Source organism: Salvia hispanica, chromosome 2 (genome assembly GCF_023119035.1).
Source record: "Salvia hispanica cultivar TCC Black 2014 chromosome 2, UniMelb_Shisp_WGS_1.0, whole genome shotgun sequence".
In the NCBI taxonomy this organism is placed as follows: domain Eukaryota; kingdom Viridiplantae; phylum Streptophyta; class Magnoliopsida; order Lamiales; family Lamiaceae; genus Salvia; species Salvia hispanica.
The window spans coordinates 29654739-29678483 of NC_062966.1; the positions used below are offsets into that span (position 1 = coordinate 29654739).

General features: G+C 36.9%; 5 protein-coding genes across 5 annotated transcripts; 4 read left to right on the forward strand and 1 right to left on the reverse strand.

The window, feature by feature from the left end:
• Nucleotides 1-5101: 5101 nt before the first annotated feature.
• LOC125204006 (endoglucanase 9-like) lies at nt 5102-7438 on the forward strand. Its single transcript, XM_048102544.1, has 6 exons — nt 5102-5527; nt 5598-6101; nt 6194-6343; nt 6431-6542; nt 6623-6786; nt 6876-7438. Exons 1-6 carry the CDS (start codon nt 5327-5329, stop codon nt 7200-7202), a joined length of 1458 nt encoding a protein of 485 aa, XP_047958501.1. The 5' UTR covers nt 5102-5326; the 3' UTR covers nt 7203-7438.
• Nucleotides 7439-9385: 1947 nt separating this feature from the next.
• Nucleotides 9386-12655, forward strand: LOC125203436 (eukaryotic translation initiation factor 3 subunit I-like). Its single transcript, XM_048101774.1, has 8 exons — nt 9386-9663; nt 10210-10425; nt 10770-10897; nt 11056-11175; nt 11262-11351; nt 11693-11779; nt 11885-11964; nt 12390-12655. The coding sequence occupies exons 1-8, from the start codon at nt 9480-9482 to the stop codon at nt 12463-12465; spliced, it is 981 nt and encodes a 326-aa protein (XP_047957731.1). The 5' UTR covers nt 9386-9479; the 3' UTR covers nt 12466-12655.
• Nucleotides 12656-13090: 435 nt separating this feature from the next.
• Nucleotides 13091-13688, forward strand: LOC125203437 (protein TAP1-like). Its single transcript, XM_048101775.1, has 2 exons — nt 13091-13399; nt 13473-13688. Exons 1-2 carry the CDS (start codon nt 13141-13143, stop codon nt 13547-13549), a joined length of 336 nt encoding a protein of 111 aa, XP_047957732.1. The 5' UTR covers nt 13091-13140; the 3' UTR covers nt 13550-13688.
• A 1274-nt stretch (nt 13689-14962) lies between these two features.
• LOC125208076 (SUN domain-containing protein 4-like) lies at nt 14963-18796 on the forward strand. Its single transcript, XM_048107631.1, has 5 exons — nt 14963-15170; nt 15849-16114; nt 16545-17965; nt 18040-18125; nt 18533-18796. The coding sequence occupies exons 2-5, from the start codon at nt 15955-15957 to the stop codon at nt 18777-18779; spliced, it is 1914 nt and encodes a 637-aa protein (XP_047963588.1). The 5' UTR covers nt 14963-15170; nt 15849-15954; the 3' UTR covers nt 18780-18796.
• Nucleotides 18797-20817: 2021 nt separating this feature from the next.
• LOC125206762 lies at nt 20818-22170 on the reverse strand. Its single transcript, XM_048105988.1, has one exon. It carries the CDS (start codon nt 22168-22170, stop codon nt 20818-20820), a length of 1353 nt encoding a protein of 450 aa, XP_047961945.1.
• Nucleotides 22171-23745: the final 1575 nt, after the last annotated feature.

Consider the following 23745-nt stretch of genomic DNA (forward strand, 5'->3'; position numbering starts at 1 on the left):
ACAACCTAATCCTAGATGGATAGTCTCATGATAATTAGTCATAGCCTCCTCCTTCCAACTAAAATAATCTCACAACTTAATCCTAGATGGATAGTTTCATGATTATTAGTCATGCCAACCGAACGCCACTCAAGAACATCTAAGAGCTTTTGATGAACACACTTTAACTCTCGTGCCGCCTTGAGGCTTAACTAAATGCAAAGTTCGCTAGCTAGCGCGATCTTCATATACACACGGCTCAGCTTACTTCTTGCATATAGCAACATGCATAAAACTCAATTGACTCACATTTTGTACTAGTCACTTAATACTACACACAACACACAATTGTATAGAGTAGTAGACAAGTAGTATATAACTTTTTAATAAAAATTTAATGCCCCCAAAATTTACTTGGGTTATCAAAATTACAAATTACATAAAAATCAAAGCTTAATTAATTAATCAAATGTTCATTTTTGCTTTTGTTTCATAAGGATCAAAACAATTACTCAAGCTTTAATTTATGTGGTGAACAAGGCAACAATTTATTATCAAGTACGGAGTAAAATGAAGTGGTATAAAAAGTTATTGTGAACTAAATGTTTGGGTATGGTGCTCACAAGAATTGGTATTCATACCCATATCATTAATCTATCCAAAGGAGACGAAGCATATATATATATATATATATATAGGGTTGCATTAGGGTCCTATTACACTCTTAGAGTCTTTCCTCTTTTTAATATCAACCATTAGATTGATGGAATGGATGGACTAGATTAAAAGGGCCAATCTGATCCCGTATTGCATTATTTGTGCATTTTCGTGCATTAAAAGGGTAAAGCAGTAAAATAACACACTACACAATCAGTTTCGAAACGGCAGGTCCGAAATTTACGCGGCATTTTCATCGACCTCTCAACTCCCCTCTCTCTCACTCCATCCCATCAACTCTCTCTTCTCAAAAATTCTCCCCCAATTCCACAAAACCCTAGCCGCCGCCGCGAAATCAAGTTGAAATCAAGTTCTACCAACGCTGCCTGCCGCGAAATCTCCGTTGGTGGACCATTCCCGCCGTGGAATCTACGTCGGTGGACGATTCCCGCCGTCAAATCACTACGCGCTCTCTGTTGAAAAGCGAAGCGTCGCCTTCCAAAAAAAAGGTTTGGTTCTGTTTTTTTTGTTTGGTAGGCAAAAACACTCCTAAACATCGATTGAAGTCAGAAACACTCTTAAACAGCGATTTATAGTTTATAATCGTAATAATTCACAAAAGTGTTTGGCGCGATTTTGTTGGAAAAGATGAATTTGTGGTTATTAGAGTTAAGGTTTTGCTCATACTTGCTATAAAAATTCGTGAAAATCCAGTTGGATCTGGGTTTCATCGATTTAATTTACAGTTGGTGTAATGCACAAAAGTTGTTGTTTTTTTGTTGGAGAAGTCGATATTGTGAGCATTTCTATGTACTGAATGCTTGATTTCTGGCCAATATGTACACTGTTGGTCATTTTTTTTGGGCGATACCACACTGATATATGGTTGAAAACTAACCGATTTTGGCACTCTCGTCGCGCAGATATAGAATGAATAAAAGAGCTCGCGCCTACAAAAGCCAGCCAGAACCCAATCAAGGTTATGCATCATTCCAACATTTTTTGTAGGTGATTGTTCTGTTCTGTAGGTTATTGTTCATTTTATTGGTTGGAAAAGGTGTTCATTTTCTGTAGCTAGTAATTGAGTAGTATAACTAGGTTTGTACATTAAATCTTCAGATCTGTGCATTGTTGAATAGAGGTCGTGCATCACTTGTCTTTAGCTTAGGTTATGCATCATTCCAACATTTTTGGTAGGTGATTGTTCTGTTCTGTAGGTTATTGTTCATTTTTTTGGTTGGAAAAGGTGTCATTTTCTGTAGCAAATAATTGAGTAGTATAACTAGATTTGTACATTACATCTTCAGATCTATGCATTACTTACTGTAACGCATAGATTATTTGTTGTTAACCATTGTTTTTCCTGTTCTGGACAGGGTCTAAGCACCATCGGATTGAGTTCGAGCAAGCAGTTGACGATGTTATTCCCTTAGCATTAGCTCAGAAACTTCGACAAAGGTTAGCCGCGGAAGAAGCTGGAACAAGTTTACGCAATGAAGACGTGGATAAAAAGAAACCGAGGGTGAAGAAAGCCGACCACCTGTATTGTCGACAGAACCCCACCGAGTTCATTTCATGTAGACAGAAGCTGACTTCCCGGCAAAGTGAATGATGCATAAAATATAATATTTAATGCATTGATATAAACGTGGTAATGCACATTAACAAATTTATCCAGTAATGGAATATATAAAGCGAAAGATGCATAGGATATAATATTTAATGCAATGATATAAACGCGGTAATGAACATTGACAAATTTCTGCAATAATGGAATGAATAAAGGAATTGATGCATATAATATAATATTTAATGCAATGATATAAACGCGGTAATGCACATTAACAAATGACTCCAGTAATGGAATAAATAAAGGGAATGATGCATAGAATATAATATTTGATGCAATAATATAAACATGGTAATGCACATTAACAAATGACTCCAGTAATGGAATAAATAAAGCGAATGATGCATAGAATTTAATATTTAATGCAATGACGTAAACGCGCAAATGCAATTTACGTACTAATGTTTCAACAGCGTTTTTTCTGGACGATGAAATATCTTCAACGGAGAAGAAGGGAGAAAAGATTGCACAGAAAATTTGGGTAGAATCGTTTATTTCTGTAGAAAAAACCGATACAATCATGAGAAGAGAAAATCAAGGACTTACCATAACTAACTATATTGTGTATTCCTAATCAGCCCTTTTCGTCAAATTCAATGATTAAAAATAAATAAATCAGCCTCTATTTTGGGCCATTAGATCTCTAAAATGGAAGGCCAAGATTAAAAAGGACAATAGAACATAATATTAGAAAAGGATATGAATACATCCCTATATATATATATATATATATATATATATCAATTAGTGATCCTAAAGAAAACACGTGACTAACCCTATCCGGCATATATTTGCAGAGTTAAGCAAAGAAAATTAATTTCAGTTTGGAGTAGAAAATCAAGTGCATCAAGATTTACGTTACTTCTTGCTTTAGCCAAAATATAGTTACGTTGATTATCCAAAGATATGAAGAGCCCTACACACACATATTGTATATTTTATAGATAATTTTTGTTTACATTTTGAAATAATAGTTGTAGTGTCCTTATATATATACGTATGAATTACTCAAGTTAAGCCCGTAGGGGCAGTGCAGTTGGCAACGGAGGGGCAAATCTTGCTACAATGAATAAATTAAGTTTTGATTAAACATGTTCATTAATCATTATTATTGATATGATACCCAAATGGCTCATTTCATTGCATGAAAATGCAAAGATGTGTAATTTCTAGAAAAAAAAAGGATGTAATAAAAAACATTTTTTTGCTTTAATCTGCGCACACACACACACACACACAAAATATTGCAACATTTAAGCTGCTAGCTTAATTTCTAATACATCTGCAATTAATATTGATCTAATACTAGTTAACTTTTCAAATAATCAAGTAATCCTTAAAAAGCCTACATTCTTGCGATTACTTGGACTATATCTATTTTTATGTATATATTTCCTCCTCAAAATGTTGCTTGATATATAGTCCATGTGTCTAATCCATCATTTATTTAATTACACGGGGAATTAGGACCATAATGCTTAATTATTTCATGGGATCCACAACTTTAATATAATCTATAATTATTGTTGCTTTTTTTTACTGTAAAAGATTTGTTCGATCACTTGAAAATTTATGTAGGAACAATAATTTATGAAAATGATCGATGGTATGAGCATTTTTTAATCCACTCTTAAAATACAAGTTGGTTTATTTTTATTTTTATAATTAACAAGAATATTGATCTAATTTCTAATAGATGTACGAATCTAAACTTAATTAGACACGAATCTTAAACATGTCTATTGCTGCAATCTGCACTGAAGACTTATCTATTGTTTTTATTCTATTTTTTCAAAATAGACGTTCCCCCAAAACTATTTACTACTGCATTTCTACTTTTTCCTCTTTTTTGTCGATTAGAGAGTAATTAAAGAGTGCAGAGCTTGTCGTTCGTGAAGGAATAAACATATGCACTTTAATTTGGCGCCCTTTTCAAACTATATAGTATAAACATTATTATGAGTGTTTTGCATATGATATACACCTACATATATTAAAAATGAATTGATATTTTACACTGCAACTTTATAATAGAAGAATAGGGGCGATGTTTTCAACAAAGGCGAATCAAAGTCTTAGTCTTAAAGATGGCTGAAAATATGGTTTTATTTCATAATCCCAAGAAGTCTTTATTGCTAGCATCATTTGTAATGTGTGTTTATACATGTACATATAGTGAGTGTAATTAAGGCATCCTACCCAACACGTCTTGGACTCACACTAATTGGTTGAAATATTCAATACTACTCTAAACTTTGAAAATATAAGATTTTGGTTTGGGTGCTTAAACTCCCCCTAAATTTTAAATTTTCCTATTTGCTAATCCAAATAAGCTTTTTTTTTGTAACTTAATTATTATACTACTCCACTTTGCAAGGGCGTTATTTAGGCGGTTTTCCAGTTAAGTGTTTCATTCTTTTTAATGAGTAATTTTATTTTTTGTCTGGTGTGCCCCAATCAAACCGGCCCACCACCATAATTAGTAGTAGGAGTACTATTCTTTTTTTTATTTCTTCTTCAACAAAGTGATTTAATACAAAAAGCAAAGGAATTACACTCAAACAATAATACTCATTAGCGAAAAACTTACCCAATAAAGTTTAAAATGAGTCCCATCATTTGTCTATTAAATTTTGCATCATCATTATTAAATCCTTTCCGTAAGTAGATGGGACACATCCTATAATTACTTCAAATCTTGCTCTTCAATCTCTTGATAGTTTTAGTGATTACAAAATAAAAAAAAAAGATTGAGATGGGTTAATTTGGTCAAAAAACAACGATTTTCGTAGAATGAAAGAATTGCGCAAGAATTAGGTGATTGAGTTGAATCAAGCGAAGCAGCAGTTAGAGCAGATGAAAAAGCCTTAATTTGCGTTGTTAATTCCGGCGCCAATCCAAATGAAAAGGGTTATATTTAATGATGCAAATCAATACATTCCCCCCCATATGTACATAGTATAAACTAAATGTGTATATAAAGCCATGCATGCCCCCAATCAAATTAAGCCATATAGGTAGAGCAGAGCATTTGTACTAGGAGAATTATCTTCAAGTACAATGGCAATGGCTCTTTCCCAATTCCTACTTTTTGTCATCTTGTTCAACATCTGTTTCTTCTGCGTCCAATGCAACCCTAATTACCGAGATGCCCTCGCCAAATCCATCATCTTCTTCCAAGGCCAGAGGTCAGGCCGCCTCCCGCCTCAAGAAATCAGCTGGAGACGCAGCTCCGGACTCTCCGACGGCAGCCTCGCTGGTGTAAGTGCAATTTTCAAATAATTTTTAAAAAAAACACTAGTACCATACAAATACAATAATACAATTGCAGGTGGACTTAACCGGAGGATACTACGATGCGGGCGACAACGTGAAGTTCAACCTTCCGATGGCGTACACGACGACAATGTTGTCGTGGAGCGTGATTGAATACGGGAAGAAGCTGGGCCCACAGGTGGCGGAGGCACGGGCAGCCATCCGGTGGGCCACGGACTATCTTCTCAAGTGCGCCCGTGCGACGCCGGGGCGACTCTATGTGGGCGTTGGAGACCCCAATGCCGACCACAAATGCTGGGAGAGGCCGGAGGATATGGACACGGTGAGAACCGTGTACTATGTCTCGGCTGGAAACCCGGGGTCGGACGTGGCCGGTGAAACGGCAGCGGCGCTGGCGGCGGCTTCCATTGTGTTCAAGAAAGTGGATCCTAGGTACTCGAGGCTGCTGCTGGCGACTGCTAAAAATGTGATGCAATTTGCAATGCAGCACAGGGGCTCATATAGTGACACTCTTGGCTCTGTTGTCTGCCCTTTCTATTGCTCTTATTCAGGCTACACGGTACTATTTTTCTATTCTATAGAAAGAGGATATAAATATATGTGATGGAGTACAATTAATTAAGATCTATATTATGTTCATTATTGTTGTAGGATGAGTTGCTTTGGGGAGCTGGCTGGCTGTTCAGAGCGACCAACCAGATGTATTACCTTAATTTTTTGAAATCAGTTGGCGGGAACGACGGCACCGACACTTTCAGCTGGGACAACAAGTATGCCGGTGCTCGTGTGCTCCTAGCCAGGGTCAGATTAATTAATTAAATTGAAATGGTAGTATATCATCAAAATTTGGTTGATTTTAATTAATCAATGTTAATTACTATTTTGCAGAGGAGTTTAGTGAATAATGATGAGACGTTTGGGGCATATAGACAACAAGCGGAGGATTTCCTATGCAGAATACTGCCTAATTCTCCTTCCTCCACCACACAGTACACCAAAGGTTGGGCGCCCTCAAATCTTATCTTCCTCTCTCTCAGTAGTAAGTGGAGTATTCAATTTTATTAATTGATTTATATATAGGAGGTTTGATGTACAAGATGGGGTCAAGTAATCTACAATATGTAACATCCATAACTTTCTTGCTCACAACTTACTCTAAATACATGGCCACGGCCAAACACTCCTTCTCTTGTGGGAATCTCCTCGTCACTTCTCGGACTCTGCGAAGTCTAGCCAAGAGACAGGTGAAACTAATGTCTGATTGCACTTATTACTCCATATATATATACTCCATGTGTACATAAATGATGTTGAATGCATATATATATTGTAGGTGGACTATATACTAGGAGATAATCCCATGAGGATGTCTTACATGGTGGGCTACGGCCCCAATTATCCAAAGAGGATTCACCACAGAGGATCTTCACTGCCCTCCGTGGCCGCTCACCCCCAGAGGTTGGGCTGTGAGGCCGGATTTCAGCCCTACTTCTACGGTTCGGCCCCAAATCCCAATACGCTCATAGGCGCCGTCGTTGGTGGGCCCAACCAAAATGATTTCTTCCCGGATGAAAGAAGAGATTATAGTCATTCTGAGCCTACTACTTATATCAATGCTGCATTAGTTGGACCCTTGGCATTCTTTGCTGGGAGGTCTTGATCTCAGCATACTCCTATATTATTGTGTCGTCACACCTTGCAAATGTAGATATGAATATTGCCATGTACGTTCGGGAAGTTAGGCATTTGTCACCAGATGTGATGATCATTTAGGTGCAGTTACAATGTAATGCAAATCATTACACAAAGCTTTCTTGATTTGGTTTAAATTTGAATGGCTGAATTGATTAATATGATCAATCGATTAAGAAATATTTGGCCCAGTCCACCAATTAACTGTTGTACTTTTTGTATTGCATGATCTTAAAATTACTCACAACATATATGTACCGAGGAAGATGAAGGACCTATTAAAAATTTTAGAAACTCGACTACAAGTGGGAGCTTTAAGAGAACCATTAACGCGGAAGAAAAATTGGGGCCGGACCGCACCTGGGGTCCGGCCTAAGCCCAACAGCGTTGGAGGTGGCGATGGAGAGGCCTGGGCCGCGCCTGAGGACGGGAGAGGGTCCCGGGGCCGCGCCCGGTTGCGGCTCGGCCTATGGTTACGGGGTGTTCGGGCCGGACACGAACCTCCAATTATTATTACTCCCTCCGTCCCACAAAAGATGTCACACTTGTGGTACGGCACGAGATTTTAGGAGGTTTTGTTTTGCGTGTTAAAAAGAGAGAGAAAATATAATTTTTATATTCATGTGAGAGAGAACTTTTTCTAAAAAGGGAAATGTGACATCTTTTGTGGGACAAACTAAAAAGGAAAGTGTGACATCTTTTGTGGGACGGAGGGAGTATTATTTTTTTAAAAATTTTGATACCTATTTATACCATTTGTTCAACATTCTTACACCAATTTCTTACTTTATTTTACCTCTACTTATAATTTTTATTTTCTAGGTTTTTTAATTTTTAATTTCTACCTTATATAATTTTTATTTTCTAGGATTTGTAATTTTTTATTTCTAAGGTTTGTAATCTTTTATTTTCGACAGAACAATGAATTTTTCGTGTTTTACGAGTAAATAGCTTGTAGTTGTGAATAATGCAATTTAATAGTTAGGGCTTGGATGGGGCTGACCCTGAAAATTAATGGAATGATGAAGTGAAGGGGACTTGTGGCCTGGATCCGGGCCAGGGTTAATGATGCTCTAAGTATTTTCAGAAGTCCAGCAATTAATTTTCCAGTTTTTTTTGTTGATTTTCAAAGCACAATCATATTTTTGAAACGAAATCCTATGTTGTGCTACTGTTTATTAATTCGATGGTTGTTAACCCATTGTAAAGAACCAAAATTAAAAGAGTGAACTATAAAACTAATACCTAGAAAATGAGGTTTACATCTTTTTTTAATTAGAACCCAACATTTACAAAATCATATTTTCAGTCAAGTTTCATAAATTTCAAATTCAGTCCTGCCTGAGGAGTGTATTTAATCATTTAGCTATTTGAGGAACACACCAAACTTGTGATTTTTGAATGTTTATGTACTTCAGTTGATTTTTAAAGAACAAACATATCTGTGGTATTGTTAAATATAATCTTTGTATTTATTTTTAAAATAAATTATTTAAATCTTTATAGTGTTATCTAAAAGTAAATTCATTAATTTTTTTATAATATTATTTAAATTATTGTATTACAATTGTGAATATTATTAGCAGTACTCCCTTCGTCCCACTTTAGAAGTCTCGGTTGAGTTCGGCACGGGTTTTAAGAAGTATAAAGGAAAGTTGGCGAAAAAAGATAGTGGATTGCAGGTCCTACTTTTATATATTAGTGTTATAATAAAATGTGAGTGAGAAAAGGTGAGTGGAATGTGGGGCCTATTACCAATAATGGAATATTCTAATCGGGACTTCTAAAGCGGGACAGAGGGAGTACTAGTACTTATTATTTGAAAAATATTGAATTGTTTTTTGAAGTAGTATTTATTACTCTCTCCGTTCCGATTAAGAGTCACACTTTTTTTTATTTTGGTTCGTCCCTAATTAAGAGTCACACTTTATTTTTACCATAAATAGTAAGTAGGTCCCCACATTCCACTAACTCAATTCACTCACGTTTAATTATAAAATCAATATAAAAAAATGGATAACTTTTTCAACCAATTTTTCTTTATATTTCTTCAAACTGGTGAACAGTTAAAGTGTGACCTTTTAATCAGGGGATGGAGTAGTACATACTATGATTTTTCCAAAACAAATAAATACATATTTTATGTTTAGTTAATTTTCAGGTGGTTGATTTAGGGTTTTTGATCATCACGCAAAGAATTGAAGTTTTAATCGGCATTGCTGAAGAAGAAAGGAAGGAATTAAAGATGAGGCCGATACTGATGAAAGGGCACGAGAGGCCTCTCACGTTTCTCAAGTACAATCGTGACGGCGATTTGCTCTTCTCCTGCGCCAAGGACCACGATCCCACCGTCTGGTTCGCCGACAACGGAGAGCGCCTCGGCACTTACCGCGGTCACAATGGCGCTGTTTGGACCTGCGACATCTCCAGTATTATTTCTTATTTACCCGATTTCTGGACTTTGATAAGCGTAATTCGCGGCACCTCGAAATTGAAAGGAGTTTAGGATGTTGATTAATAGGAGTATTCGCTATAGACTTGCTTGACTTGAATTCCTTCCTGCCGGAGAAATATGCAACTTTGAGATTTTATTTGTTTTTTTATGGTTGGATTTCTTTTGGGCTTGTTTTAGCTCTAAGTTTGTAAAATTTCTTGAAAGCAGACTTTTTAGATCGGCAAAGCGATAATTTTTTATGGCGTTTTCTTTCCCACGAGCTAAAATATTGCCATTTGCTATAGCGTGTTCATAACCTCATGATGATGCTATGTAGTCATGAGTTAGCTTGTGTGCTTGGATAAATGGGTGAATTGGGCTCTGTTTTAGCTTTAATGTAGTCGAATGAAGGATCTTACGGTTATTTTGGATAAAAGAGATGTGATTTTTATGCTGATTGCTGCCTTTTCTTTCAAGTTTTGGTTGCCAAGTTAGTGGCTTGATGGTATGTTGATTTTGATGGATCGCTTTTGTTGTTTAGGGGATTCCACAAGGCTTATAACTGGAAGTGCTGATCAGACTGCAAAGTTATGGGATGTCAGAACAGGAGCTCCGCTCTTCACCTTCAATTTTGATTCACCAACGAGGTCTGTTGATTTTGCCGTTGGTGATAAGCTTGCAGTCATAACAACAGATCCTTTCATGGGATTGCCCTCTGCTATTCACATCAAACATATAGCTATAGATCCAGAAGACCGTAAGTTGTTCTTCTTTTTAATCAATGAGCTAGATTTAATCTTACTGTTGACGTAAGAGGATGTCTCTTATGGTCTGAGCATGCTTGCTAATACTTTTTGATGAGTTTAAGATCCTATCTATTAAACTTTTACTAAGGTCAAGAAGTAACCTATGAACTGCCTCCTTTATATTTGGGTGCCTGATTAGGTTTTCATTAAGGCTTCTGATTTTTTAGAAGAGCAACCAATGATTATTTAACGACTTAAATGTTATGTTAGTGTTCCCAAAACTATGTGGCATTATATTTGTTACACAAATCACGTTATTGGTCAGATCATTATTTATTGTGGGTCGGTATTGCAGAGAGTGGTGAATCCCTTCTAACTCTTAAGGGGCCACAGGGAAGAATAAATAGAGCAGTTTGGGGACCTCTAAATAGGACCATCGTAAGTGGTGGTGAAGATTCAGTAATTCGTGTGTGGGATTCTGAGGTTAGTATTTTAATTGAAAAGGATACTAGTACTTATTTTGTTTTTCAGATCTTAATGCATTTATTTTGTTTTTCTAGCATGTTGAAAAAAATATTACCCCACCTTCTTTCCAAGAAAATAACTAATTCTTCTTTTGTTGTTTTGTGAATTAATAACAGACAGGAAAGTTGCTGAATGAGTCTGACAAGGATGAAGGCCATAAAAAAACTATTACATCACTAGCAAAGGCAGTTGATGGTTCCCATCTTCTCTCGGGTTCATTGGATAAGTCGGCAAAGGTGGTTCATGTTCATATTATTTTCCTTTTAATATGTCTATAGGTCTTGCTGTCATCTTGTAATGACTGATCTTTTCCATCATTCAGCTTTGGGATTCAAGAACATTAAAACTTGTCAAAACCTACGTGACAGAACGGCCTGTAAATGCAGTTGCAATGTCTCCACTTCTTGATCATGTAAGAATCCAAAGAAAGCCCAGCAAAAAACAGATATCTATTTGATTTTTGTTTTGTCTCTCGCATTTTTATCATTTTCTTACTCCCAGCTCATCTATTTGGACTTTATGCTTTTTGATATTAGTTTGAAGCTTTTAGAATCCTATATATACTGGTTACCGGAACATACTTATTGCTTGGAGAAAGAGCATCAAATTTTGCTTGAATGTTATTATGTACATTCTATATTTTACAAGCACAATTTTGTGAACTTAGAAAATGTTGTGTTGATCTTCCATGTGTTAGTAAGACAGATATTTGTTTTCTGGATGATGTTGATTTGACTTTTGTGGCATTTATAGATTGTGCTTGGAGGTGGTCAGGATGCATCATCTGTTACCACAACTGATCATCGTGCTGGAAAGTTTGAAGCCAAATTCTATGACAAGGTTAACTCATGTTGCTATAAGTTCACAATCAAGATTATATTGTGATGTAAACTTAAAAAAGTAAAGAGCTCTTAAATGGTTTTCCGATCTCTTTCTTATCTGCAGATCCTTACCGAAGAAATAGGAGGTGTAAAGGGCCATTTTGGACCTATCAATGCCTTGGCGTTCAATCCGGATGGCAGGAGGTGAGATTTTTGTCCTTGTTCCTTCACATCTCAGGGACAATGATCTGAACAATTCTTTTTTTTTTTTTTCCATTTTACTACTCTTCTCAGCTATAGCAATAAGTTATTTTTGTTTAGTTTTTAGTTTTTTTTTAAAAAAGTGATACACCCTGCGTCCCAACTAAGTTGGGTCACTTGTTTTGGACACAGGGATTAAGAATTTGTGTTAAATGAATTAAATGATAATAAAATAAAGTAGGAGAGATAAGAGAGAGTAAAGTAGGTGATGGAGCAAAGTAAGAGTGATTAGATGTAATGTTCATTTGTCCAAAAAGGAAATGTCTCAACTTTGTTGGTACTTCTTATGACTCAACTTAGTTGGGACGCAAACGGAGGGAGTATTTTTCAGTTTGAATCTAATAATTTTCTCTTTTATATGTCCACAGTTTCTCGAGCGGAGGGGAAGATGGCTATGTTAGGTTGCACCATTTTGATCAAGATTACTTCAACATCAAGATTTGAGCATGAAGAGTTCCGCTCTTGCTAGTTTCATCTACACATTTGATTACTACTCGGTGTATGATGAAATTTTGGAATATTGTTGGCATCTAACACTTTTACTGAGGGATAGACATCAGACATGTACGAGATTATCACAAATTTTGTCCATTTTTCTATTAATAATATTTATAGGTCATTAATTTTGAAAATATGAAAATGATACTATATGGCATACTACGTTTGCATACAAAACTTGAAAGAAGCTCAAACTATGTCAATGTCTTTTAGATCGAGCTATCAATTTTTAAAAGTATTCAGAAACCACGTTTGAATTTCTCAATATCTTCTAACACTATCTAAGAAAGCAATGCCTTTGAGATGTCTCTTCGTAGTGAGGTAATCAAAATGGCACTGAAGTGGTAACTTGTGAAGAATTTATGAGCAACTATCTAAGATGATCGAATTGTTTTCTAAAAAAAAATAAAAAATAGAGCAGTTGTACCAGTGATCACAAGTTAGTTGAGGTGTAGTCATACAAGGTAAATGAAGCAACAGCAACGTTGGAAGCTAACTCGCACACTATTGTTGTGTACCATGGCTCGTATAAAAGGTTTCACAGATGCGTCCCTCTGCATCAGCAAGGAAAGCTTAGGTATAATTGTTATTATTTTTGTGTGCAGAGAAAACAAACCAGCCATGGACAGAAAAGGCATTCAGACAATTGTGGGGCTGATGACGCTGGTGGTTGCATTGCTCAATGTTCCTCCGATGATGGCTCACTTGCCCCCCGGAGCATGCATCGACCATTGCATGAAAGAATGCAGATCAAGCGGCATTGGTGTTGCAGCCTGCATGAAATACTGCCCGGTGCATTGTCTCCCTCCCGACACCTCCACCAAAGAGCATTACTGTAACCTTGGATGTATGCTCGACCAATGTGCCAAGTTCACTGGCGGTAAGCACCTTCTCCTCTCCATTTCTCTAGTTTTGGGTTCTTGCATCGTATGAACTGTCATTTGTTGTTGCAGATGAGAAGAGGATGACCGACTGTGTCTTCAAATGCCGAAAATTCCACTGCAAGATCAGTGCCAAGATTGTAGAGTGATTGCTCTGTGATGATTGAAGCAATAGTCTGCAGCCACTTAGACATTATTTAGTATACCTTTGTGATTCTCTGTGATGTTTTTGTTTCAAATAATGGCTGTAATAAACCTTCTTCAATGAATTTTGCCGCTTTGTTTGTAGCCAAAATCTCTGCAGGAACCAGCAAAAAAGCATAGCATTTTCCTCACAACAATATTCTAGTCACATCATAGCTAATGAAGTGTAAAAATTAACATCATATGAACTGAAATTTCACCAAGATACTAAGAGATTCAAAAGTGAAAAATTATTGTCACCAATAGCCGTTGCAAATGATGAAATCGATTAGCATCTCTGAAAACAATTGCCTTGCCGTGTCGTTTTGATGCTATTCTCATGAAGTTATTGCAGTCCAAACAAATGCGTATGTTCTTCATTATCTTAATAAGGCTGCAGCTTGAACCGCCACCATTCATCAACGAGAAAACCAGCACGAGCTTTTCGCTGTGAAGATACCGATACGCTCTTCTTCTATACATCAAACAAGACAGAACTTTTGTCTGGAACATAGCCTATTTTCTTCAACTGCATCATCCAAATAGATGTGTATTGATTTTACCTGTGGGCATTGCTGCCCCCCAGAAGCAAATTCGTGCAACCTATGCCCGGCTTTCCTTTCTAACACCAGCTTTATCCATTTTCTTTCGTTTATCAAAGCTATTAGCTGAGCAATAGATATTTGAGATGATAACATATCCTAATTCTTGTTTCTCCATGTTTCCTACATGCTCCTAGAAAAGCATTCCAGATAACACAATCTGGTTGATGATAGAATATCTACCATACAAGCATAATGATCAAGTTGAGGAACTAGTATACTAAATGGGATCAAATACCTCACTCAGTCCATCCGTCTGAAGAAATCCAAACATTGAATTCCAAGGAAACAACATCCCTGGTTTGATCAGTGAGGTTGCCAATCCAACATCCAAGTTCAAGGCCGTTTAATGCTAGCTGAATGCAATTGCAAACAACACTTCATCCCCATATCTTTCCACTGCCTACATTCCTTATTAAAAGTGTAGTGTGGTCAAAACAAAGTCCATCTGAAAGCATTTTCACCAACAAAACCATAGCTTCGTGGCCCTGCTTCCACTCCAGACTTTTCCAGTGGAATGCAATCAGAGCATTAGCTACATAAATCCAAGCATCAAGATCGGTTTTTGAGGCAACTTGCAAGCCATGATAGTGATTAGGCGAAGTCGTTGGGTCTGTGATGGGGTAGAATGAAACGACGTCATTTGAGCATATTCTTGTCCTAATTATTTCACAGTAACTAATTTCTTTCACACCAAAATTCTCGTAATTTTGATACACATTCTAAAATCATAATTTAGTTCGACAAAATTAACTGAATCGGGTTGATTATTATTATCCAGATTTTTCGAATTCGATTTGAAATACTTAGTCCTTTGTTCGAGAATGATCGCTTTCCCGTTTCATAACCTTTACATAAGCTACAAAAAGAAAAGGTAGCGTAGAAAATTCTACCGACGCCAAGCACATAATGAGAGCACTGGTGATGTATATAAAAACAAGGATCTCAAAGAGAGAGAATACATTTCAGGGGACGCGGAATTCAGGTGAGTTAGTCTTTCGAATCTTTTATTTTTTTTCAAAGATCTTGATTTTCAAAGATCGAGATTATTGGGAGCTTTATTTCTTGAATTTCGTTATTGATGAGGTGAATTCTCCCCACAGTTCTTGGAAACAGTGTAAGTGTTCCATATTCATGAAGTTCACGTCACTGCTAGGACATTTTGTGCTCAGTTAACTAAGCCAACTTCTTGACTTTGTCATCGGTCTTTGTTGGCAACCAAAATTACATGGTTCTAAACCATTTATATACTGTAATTATTTTTGGTGTTAGTAGATTGCATGTTTTTCATGATTTATCCTGTTCTATGCCTTTTTTTTTCTTCTGATTTTGCCTTTAAGATAGCTATACTTCTTTATTCACTTTCTCTCTCTCTCTCTCTCTCTCTCTCTTCCTGGTATTTTTCTTTGCTGATTTTAATCATTGTATAGGAGGCTGGGATTTGGGTGTAAGTTGAGATTTGAAGTCTCATTTGCTATTTCTCGGTTCATTGTTATTGGATGATGAAAATTTGCGTTGCTCTAGTCCTTATTTTGTCCTTGCATTATCTAGCCATATGTATCCGTTTGTGGGATACATAATGATTATGTTGTTGTGTGGGAAGCTTATATGAAGATGTTCTTTGCTTATATGCTGATTGCTATATTGTTTTTTTTTTAAATAGATGAACTCCATCTCTCAGTAAATAAAGTACTGCTGTGGGGTAGAGCTGTTTTTGTTCTCTCCGATTCAGCTGTTCTGTGATCGGCAGCAAGCTGGATTGATGTGCAATGCAGAGGTCACGGAAAGCTCTTCTACAAAGAAGAGCTGTAAAGGAGGCAATTTGTGGTAGAAATCGCTTGTATAAGGTCTCTCTTTCTGTTGTTATCGTTCTATGGGGCCTTGTCTTCCTCTTAAACACATGGATAGGCCATGGAGATGGCCAAGCAGGTTGGTCGACTATCTAATATTGCATTTTACTGAATAGATTATTTTGGCCAACCTTCTTTTATTAGTCAGTTATTTTTGTTTACTAGTCAGTTGTTGTTTAGTACAGTACTTCAATATTCCAGTCAATGGTTGAATGCTGAAATTATTCATAAGCAGATTAGTATACCTTCAGGTTCAGTCCTTTCAATTTTAGTACTATTACTGTGTGTTATGATACTTCATTTCAGTTATATTCTTCAAGAGAAATTTTTACGCACCGCACCTACTTTGTAATTGCTCTTTACTTTACCTAAATCATTGTTGCCCATCTTTTGATTATTGGTATTGGTGACATTGACTATCACGATCTTTCTTTATTTTATAATCTGCAATTGCTTGCTTGGCAATTTAATCGATACATAACTCCATCTTCCTTATTGATGGTATGCAGAAAGATCAGAAGAGTACCATGTTAATGCAACAAGATGGGGTGAAGACGAAGTGTCTTTTGTCAGGGATGCGAATCAGAGATTATCTACAGACAAAGATCCATCAGATGGAACTACAAGGTGGGATGAAGACACAGCATCTCTTGAAAGGGATGTGAATCGGAGATTAACAGATGGAACTGCACACCCATCAGATGGAACTACTAGATGGGCTGAAGATGAGGTGCCTTTTGATAGGGAAGTAAAGCGGGCAGTATCTGTAGAAGGGAATCCATTAGCTGAAGCCGTCTCTGAAAATGGTCATACTGATCATTATAAGAGTGAATCACTTGCTAAACTGGCAAAAGAAAATTCTGAATTGGTTGCCAAGGAAGATTCTGTAAGGAAAGATTTGCCCGGAAATGTGGAGAAGGACAAATCTTTAACTGATGAGTTGTCCAGTGGAGTGCATATAGGTCTTGATGAATTCAAGAATAAGGCATTTAGTTCTAAAACGAAATATGCAACGGGTAAACCTGGAAGCATAATGCATAGATCAGAGCCTGGTGGAGAGGACTACAATTATGCTGCTGCTTCTAAAGGAGCAAAGGTCTTGTCTTTCAATAAGGAAGCCAAGGGCGCTTCTAATATCTTGAACAGCGACAAGGACAAGTACCTCCGAAACCCATGTTCTACCGAAGAGAAATTTGTTGTGATAGAGCTTTCTGAAGAAACGTTGGTCGATGCCATTAAAATAGCAAACTTTGAGCATCACTCTTCTAATTTGAAAGATTTTGAGCTATTAGGCAGTGCTGTTTACCCTACTGATTCATGGGTCACGCTTGGAAAATTTAGTGCTCAAAACGTGAAACATGCTCAAGACTTTGTGCTTCCGGAGCCAAAATGGGCGAGATACCTTAAACTGAACTTGTTGAGTCATCATGGTGCGGAGTTCTACTGCACACTAACATTAATTGAAGTGTACGGCATTGACGCTGTTGAGAAAATGCTTGAGGATCTGATTTCAGCTCAAGATAAGGTACCCCTATCTGGGGAAATATTAGATGATAAAAAGTCTGGTTCAAACCAGCACGCAAGCTCTGAAGGTATGGGTTATGAAGATCTAGTTGAAGAACCCGATACTATGATCAGAACCCCTGATGTGAAACATGGAAGGTTGGAAATCGACGTGCCTGACCCAGTTGAAGAAATCCGTCATAAACAAGTAAATCGGATGCCTGGGGATACCGTTCTTAAAATTTTAATGAAAAAGGTTAGATCTTTGGATTTGAATCTAGCTATTCTTGAGCGGTACCTAGAGGAGTTAAGTACCAGATACGGAGACATTTTCAAGGAATTTGATAAAGATATTGGACACAAGGGCGTACTTCTACAGGAGATAATATTTGAACTACGGAGTCTATCTAAAAGCAAAGAAGTTATGGTATGCAAAGCTTTATATTTGTTTCTTGATCCTTTCATATGTAGTCTTCTTCTAAGCATTCTCTCCCTGTGCAGAGCGAGGAGATCAGTGAGCTTTTGTCTTGGAAATCTCTTGTTTCGGTGCAGCTGGAGAGTATACTCAAAGAGCATGCCCTCCTCAGGTTCATCAATCTATCTTCTACTCCTTTTATTTGCTGAATTGTGGTTCTTGCTGAGTGTTTTCTTCTCTTTACTTTTGTTTGTTTGAATCTGCTCTGAACGGAAGTAACAACAACTATTTGAAAATAAAATTTTGTGAAGAAACCTGCTTTGGTGTTAGTATCTGGGATCAACACTTGGTCTTAGATTCACACTCGAAAAATTCACACTTGGTCTGCACGCACACGCACTCACACTACATGCTTGTTTTCTCGGTGTTTATTTCAGTCCTATGCTGCATGAAAGTAGCAAAGTAAACAAAGATCAAAACAAAATAACCTTGCAAATGTCTTGTGCTTGCACTCTCTCTCTTATCTCCTTTACATATGTATGCGTTGAATTCTGACATGGTTCGCTCGTTTCACTGCAGATCGGAAGTGGAGACAGTAAGGATGGAGCAGACACACATGGAGAACAAGGGAATTGTGATATTTCTTGTTTGTGTGGGATTTGGATTTATGGCAATTGTGAGGTCATTTGCAGATGTGGTGGTGGTACAGAATATGAATGTGAATAGTTGGAGTGATTGTGTTTCCAGGAAATTTTGTTCAGAGAAGTCATCCTGGTTTTACTTATTGCTCAGCTGTAGTATTATCATAATTATTCTTTCATTATAGAGATTTTCCATTATTTTTATACAGTATGAAATTTACCATTTGTTATGCTGCTATCATTTTTGGATCTTTTATATGAATAACTAATAGAGTTTTAGACATACCCAATAGTACTCTAAAATTCAAAATAAAGATATGCTCATTTTTGGGATTACACAATAATAAATCCATATAATAAATTAGTAAAGGTCAATTTTAGTCATAAACATATGATCAAAATACGAATTTGGTCCAAACCTTCACTTTTTGAAAAACAGATTCATAACAAATGAAAATGTCGCCAAAGTAGTCCTTTTTTTACGGTTCCGTCAAAAAACTAAAATGATTGTTAGTTTTTTGACGGAACCGTAAAAAAGGATTATTCCGACAAGGATTTCATTATTATTCCGACAAGGATTTCATTTGTTATGAACCTATTTTTAAAAAAATGAATGTTTTGGAGCAAATTCGTATTTTGGTCATATGTTTAGAACCAAAATTGACATTTACTATGTAATAAATCCAAATCAATTTTGAATTTTACGAGTAAAAAAAGTAGTTGTATAGAGAATATTATTGACGTTTGAGTTTAGTGTAAATAGATGGAGTTTAAATCAATTACGGTGAATAACATAAAAAGATACTATCTCTGTCCTTAAAAAGTACTATGAACATTTGGTTTAACACGAATTTTGATGCATAATTGATACAATAAGAAAGGGATAAAAAGATAAAGTAATTAAAGCATTGTTCTCACTTCATTAGAGTATCCACAATAGAACAAACTAGCCAATAGGTTAGCACTAGGACTAGCCAAAAACACCTCATGTCACATCACTAGGACTTCCCACAGCCTGCCACATCATAAGGACTCCCCACAACCCAATAATAGGCCAGCACTAGGACTAGCCGACGCCTTAGCCAATCAAACAAATTCACAAATATGGAATTAAAAATTCGACAAGAATACGGAGAAAGTGCAACCATTTTATTTCATAAAAAAACATACATGGTTCAAATTTTAAAAAAATACATAGTACAACATAAAAAAAAACATCTCTCCCGGTCTCACTCTTCGCAGTCCCCTTGGCCATCCCCGACGGCATTAAACTCGTTAACACAAGTGGTGGAAATGAGAGTGGAGGAAGAGAAACTCGTTAACACAAGTGGTGCGAATGAAATGAAGTGCAACGAGCTGTATATATAGAGTTGGAATTAAAAAAAAATGAAAAATAGCGATCGCCGATCGTTAACCGATCGCGTCAGCACAATAGCGGACAAGCAATGGCTAATGATCGGCTAACGCCCGTCGATCTCGCCCTAGCGCTCGTCCAGCCCGCATTCGTCCGTCCCGTTCGCCGAGTCCAATAGCGGACGTCTACGACGCCCTGAGCCGCTAGCCGGTGGCTAGGGCGTGCACCCGTTCGCTATTGCAGATGCTCTTAGAAAGTAGAGAGTTTCTAAAATTAAAAAGTTCATATTTTTCAAGGACTGACTAAAAAGAAAAGTACACCATTCATAACCTCCGTTCCGTGTTAATTGAGTTTTTTTTTTTCTATTTTAAAAAGTTCCAACATAATTGAGTCAATTTTATTTTTGACAAAAAGTAACCCTACTTGATTTATTTTCTCTTACTTTATTTATCATGCACTTAATACACTATTTTAAAACTTTGTGCCCTAAAAAAATGTACTATCTACTAAGACCATGTTTATCAGCAACTATCCAATCCAACCCAACCCAACCATTCACTTTTTCAATATTTAATTCATTTCTATCTCCTCCACATCATCAATATTCATCCAACCCAACCACACCTATTTTCAAGGTTTATCAATGACCACCCAACCACACTATTATACATTTATTTTTATATCATTCTTAAATAATAATATTATTACATGAATATTTATTATTGCATAATAAAATTTATAAAAAAACACAATAAATGACAAACTAAAAATTATAGAGACAAACTTAAAAAAAACATAAATTACAAGAATTGAAATACGAAATTGAAAATACATAATTGGTACTCATACATAATATGAAAACTAGACATTCAATTGAAATTGCCGAATTTCGCCGATATATGCTCAACCAAATCGTTTAGCAGAGCTTTGTGAGCTTCTCTGTTTTGAAGTTGTGCTTTATTTTTCATGTAAGAAGCTAGACTCGCGATCTTATTCGTAGAATATATGAAATCATTATTCGCATCTCCACCTTCACGACTACTTTGTCCAAGTCGATCTTGAATAAATTCGGCTGGATCACAATAGTTCGAATACGTGCTTCTTCTTTCATCTTCCACTATCATATTGTGCAAGATTATGCAAGCAATCATTATTTTCCCCATAATATCATGATCCCAAATAAGACATGGGCATTTGATAAAAGCAAAACGAGCTTGAAAAATACCAAAAGCTCGCTCAACATCTTTTCGCGCGGACTCTTGATGTCGAGCAAACAACTTGTGCTTCATCGTTTGTGGACCTGGAATAGATTTGACAAATGCCGCCCATTGAGGATATATGCCATCAGTAAGATAATACCCCATATTTTTTTCATGGCCATTTACTATGTAATTGACCTTCGGTGCTCGACCTTCCAAAATATCATCAAAAACAGGAGATTGATCAAGCACATTAATATCATTTCTCGAACCTGGAGTTCCAAAAAAAGCATGCCAGATCCACAGATCTTGAGATGCTACTGCTTCCAAGATGATTGTCGGACTCCCGCTTCTTCCGGCATATTGTCCAGCCCATGAAGTGGGACAATTTTTCCATTCCCAATGCATGCAGTCAATACTACCCAACATGCCTGGAAACCCACGTTGTTCTCCAATATGCAGAAGTCTTGCCAAGTCTTCTTCGGTGGGCTTTCGCAAGTACTCATCGCCGAAGTTAGAAATTACACCTTCAACGAACTTGATGAGAGATTTGCGAATGAGTTGTGCGCTCATTCTCAAATATTCGTCCTGCAAGTCGGCCGCTGTCCCGTAGGCCAACACCCTCATCGCTGCTGTACATTTCTGAATGGCAGACATACCAAGCCGACCAGTAGCATCACGCTTTTGCACAAAAAAGTTGTCGGTCTCGACGAGCTTGTTCATTATTTTTTCGAACAAAGGTTTTCGCATGCGATACCTTGTTCGGAAAAAATCTGGAGGATAGATTGGATCTTCAGCAAAGTACTGCTCGAAAATAGTATCATGACCCTCCTCACGTTTCCTTTCAATGTATCTCCTTCTAGATCTAACCGTGTGGGTTGTAGGTTGTGAAGACAGGGTTGTTGGCCAAATAGCTATATCCTCGATTAGTTGATCGAGTTGCTGATTTTGTTCAACAATTTTTTCTTTCCATTCATTGTCTTCAAGAAGATTGGAAGCTTCAAAATTAAAACTTGATGACATTTTTTAGGGAGAGTTGGCTCAATAATTGTGAGAGGATTTGTGTGTAATTTTCGTGAAGCATATAGGTAAATATATAGAAGTTATTTGTTGAGCATAGGCTTTCACTACTATCATTTATGAGCACATGGGTTTTCCTTGGATTCTACCACCACTTGTGATGGCGAATGGCTTGTCATGTAGTCATACTTTGATTTTCGTGATCAAGGGTTTCTATTTTGGATTCCACCACCACTTGTGATGGAGAATGGCTTGTCATGTAGGCATACTTTGATATTCTTGATCACATGGGTTTCTATTGGATTCCACCACCACTTGTGATAGAGAATGGCTTGTCATGTAGTTATACTTTGATTTTTGTGATCACATGGATTTTGTGTTGGATTCCACCACCACCTGTGAGTGGAAAATGACTTGTCATGTAGGCATACTCCATTATTCTTGATCACATGGGTTTCTATTGGATTCCACCACCACTTGTGATAGAGAATGGCTTGTCATGTAGTCATACTTTGATTTTCGTGATCACATGGGTTTCTATTGGATTCCACCACCACTTGTGAGTGGAAAATGACTTGTCATGTAGTCATATTTTGATTTTCGTGATCGCATGGGTTTCTATTGGATATTGGATTCCACCACCACTTGTGATGGAGAATGGCTTGTCATTTAGTCATACTTTGATTTTCGTGATCACATGGGTTTCTATTGGATTCCACCACCACTTGTGATGGAGAATGGCTTGTCATGTAGTCATACTTTGATTTTCGTGATCACATGGGTTTCTATTGGATTCCACCACCACTTGTGAGTGGAAAATGACTTGTCATGTAGGCATACTTCCATTATTCGTGATCACATAAACTGGAAATCACATAAGCAACAGAAATTAAAGGTTATATACTAAGCAACGGAAATTGGAGATTACATACTAAGCAAAAGAAAATAAAAGTTACATACTAAGCAACGGAAATTGAAAATTACATACTCCCTCCGTCCCAGAGAAGTTGGCACACTTTCCTTTTTAGTTTGTCCCACAAAAGATGTCACATTTCCCTTTTTGGAAAAAGTTCTCTCTCACGTGAATATAAAAATTATATTTTCTCTCTCCATTTAACACACAAAACAAAACCTCCTAAAATCCCGTGCCATTTTCAAAGTATGCCAACTTCTCTGGGACGGAGGGAGTACTAAACAACAGAAGTTCAAAGTTACATACTAAGAAACATACATTGAAAACAGATAAACTACGATTATTTCCCAAACAATTCTACTTTTAGAGCGCGTTTCAGATCTTCTTCTTCTGGAGTTAAGTCCCTCCTAGCCATCAACGGAGTAAGGATACCTGCCTTGATCTTCCGTTCTTGAATATCACATTTCCTTTCACGTGTTACTCTCATTTCATGCAGTGTTGCAGTGAAATCATTAGGAATTGTATATGATGGTGTTGCAACTTCTTTGCCTTTTCTTTTAGCCTTAGCTTTAGCCTGATCTCTCCCAATAGGACGTTGCAATGTAGAAGAACGACTCTCAGGAGTGGAGTCGATTTGAGGTCCTCCTTCCTCACTAGTCCTCGAC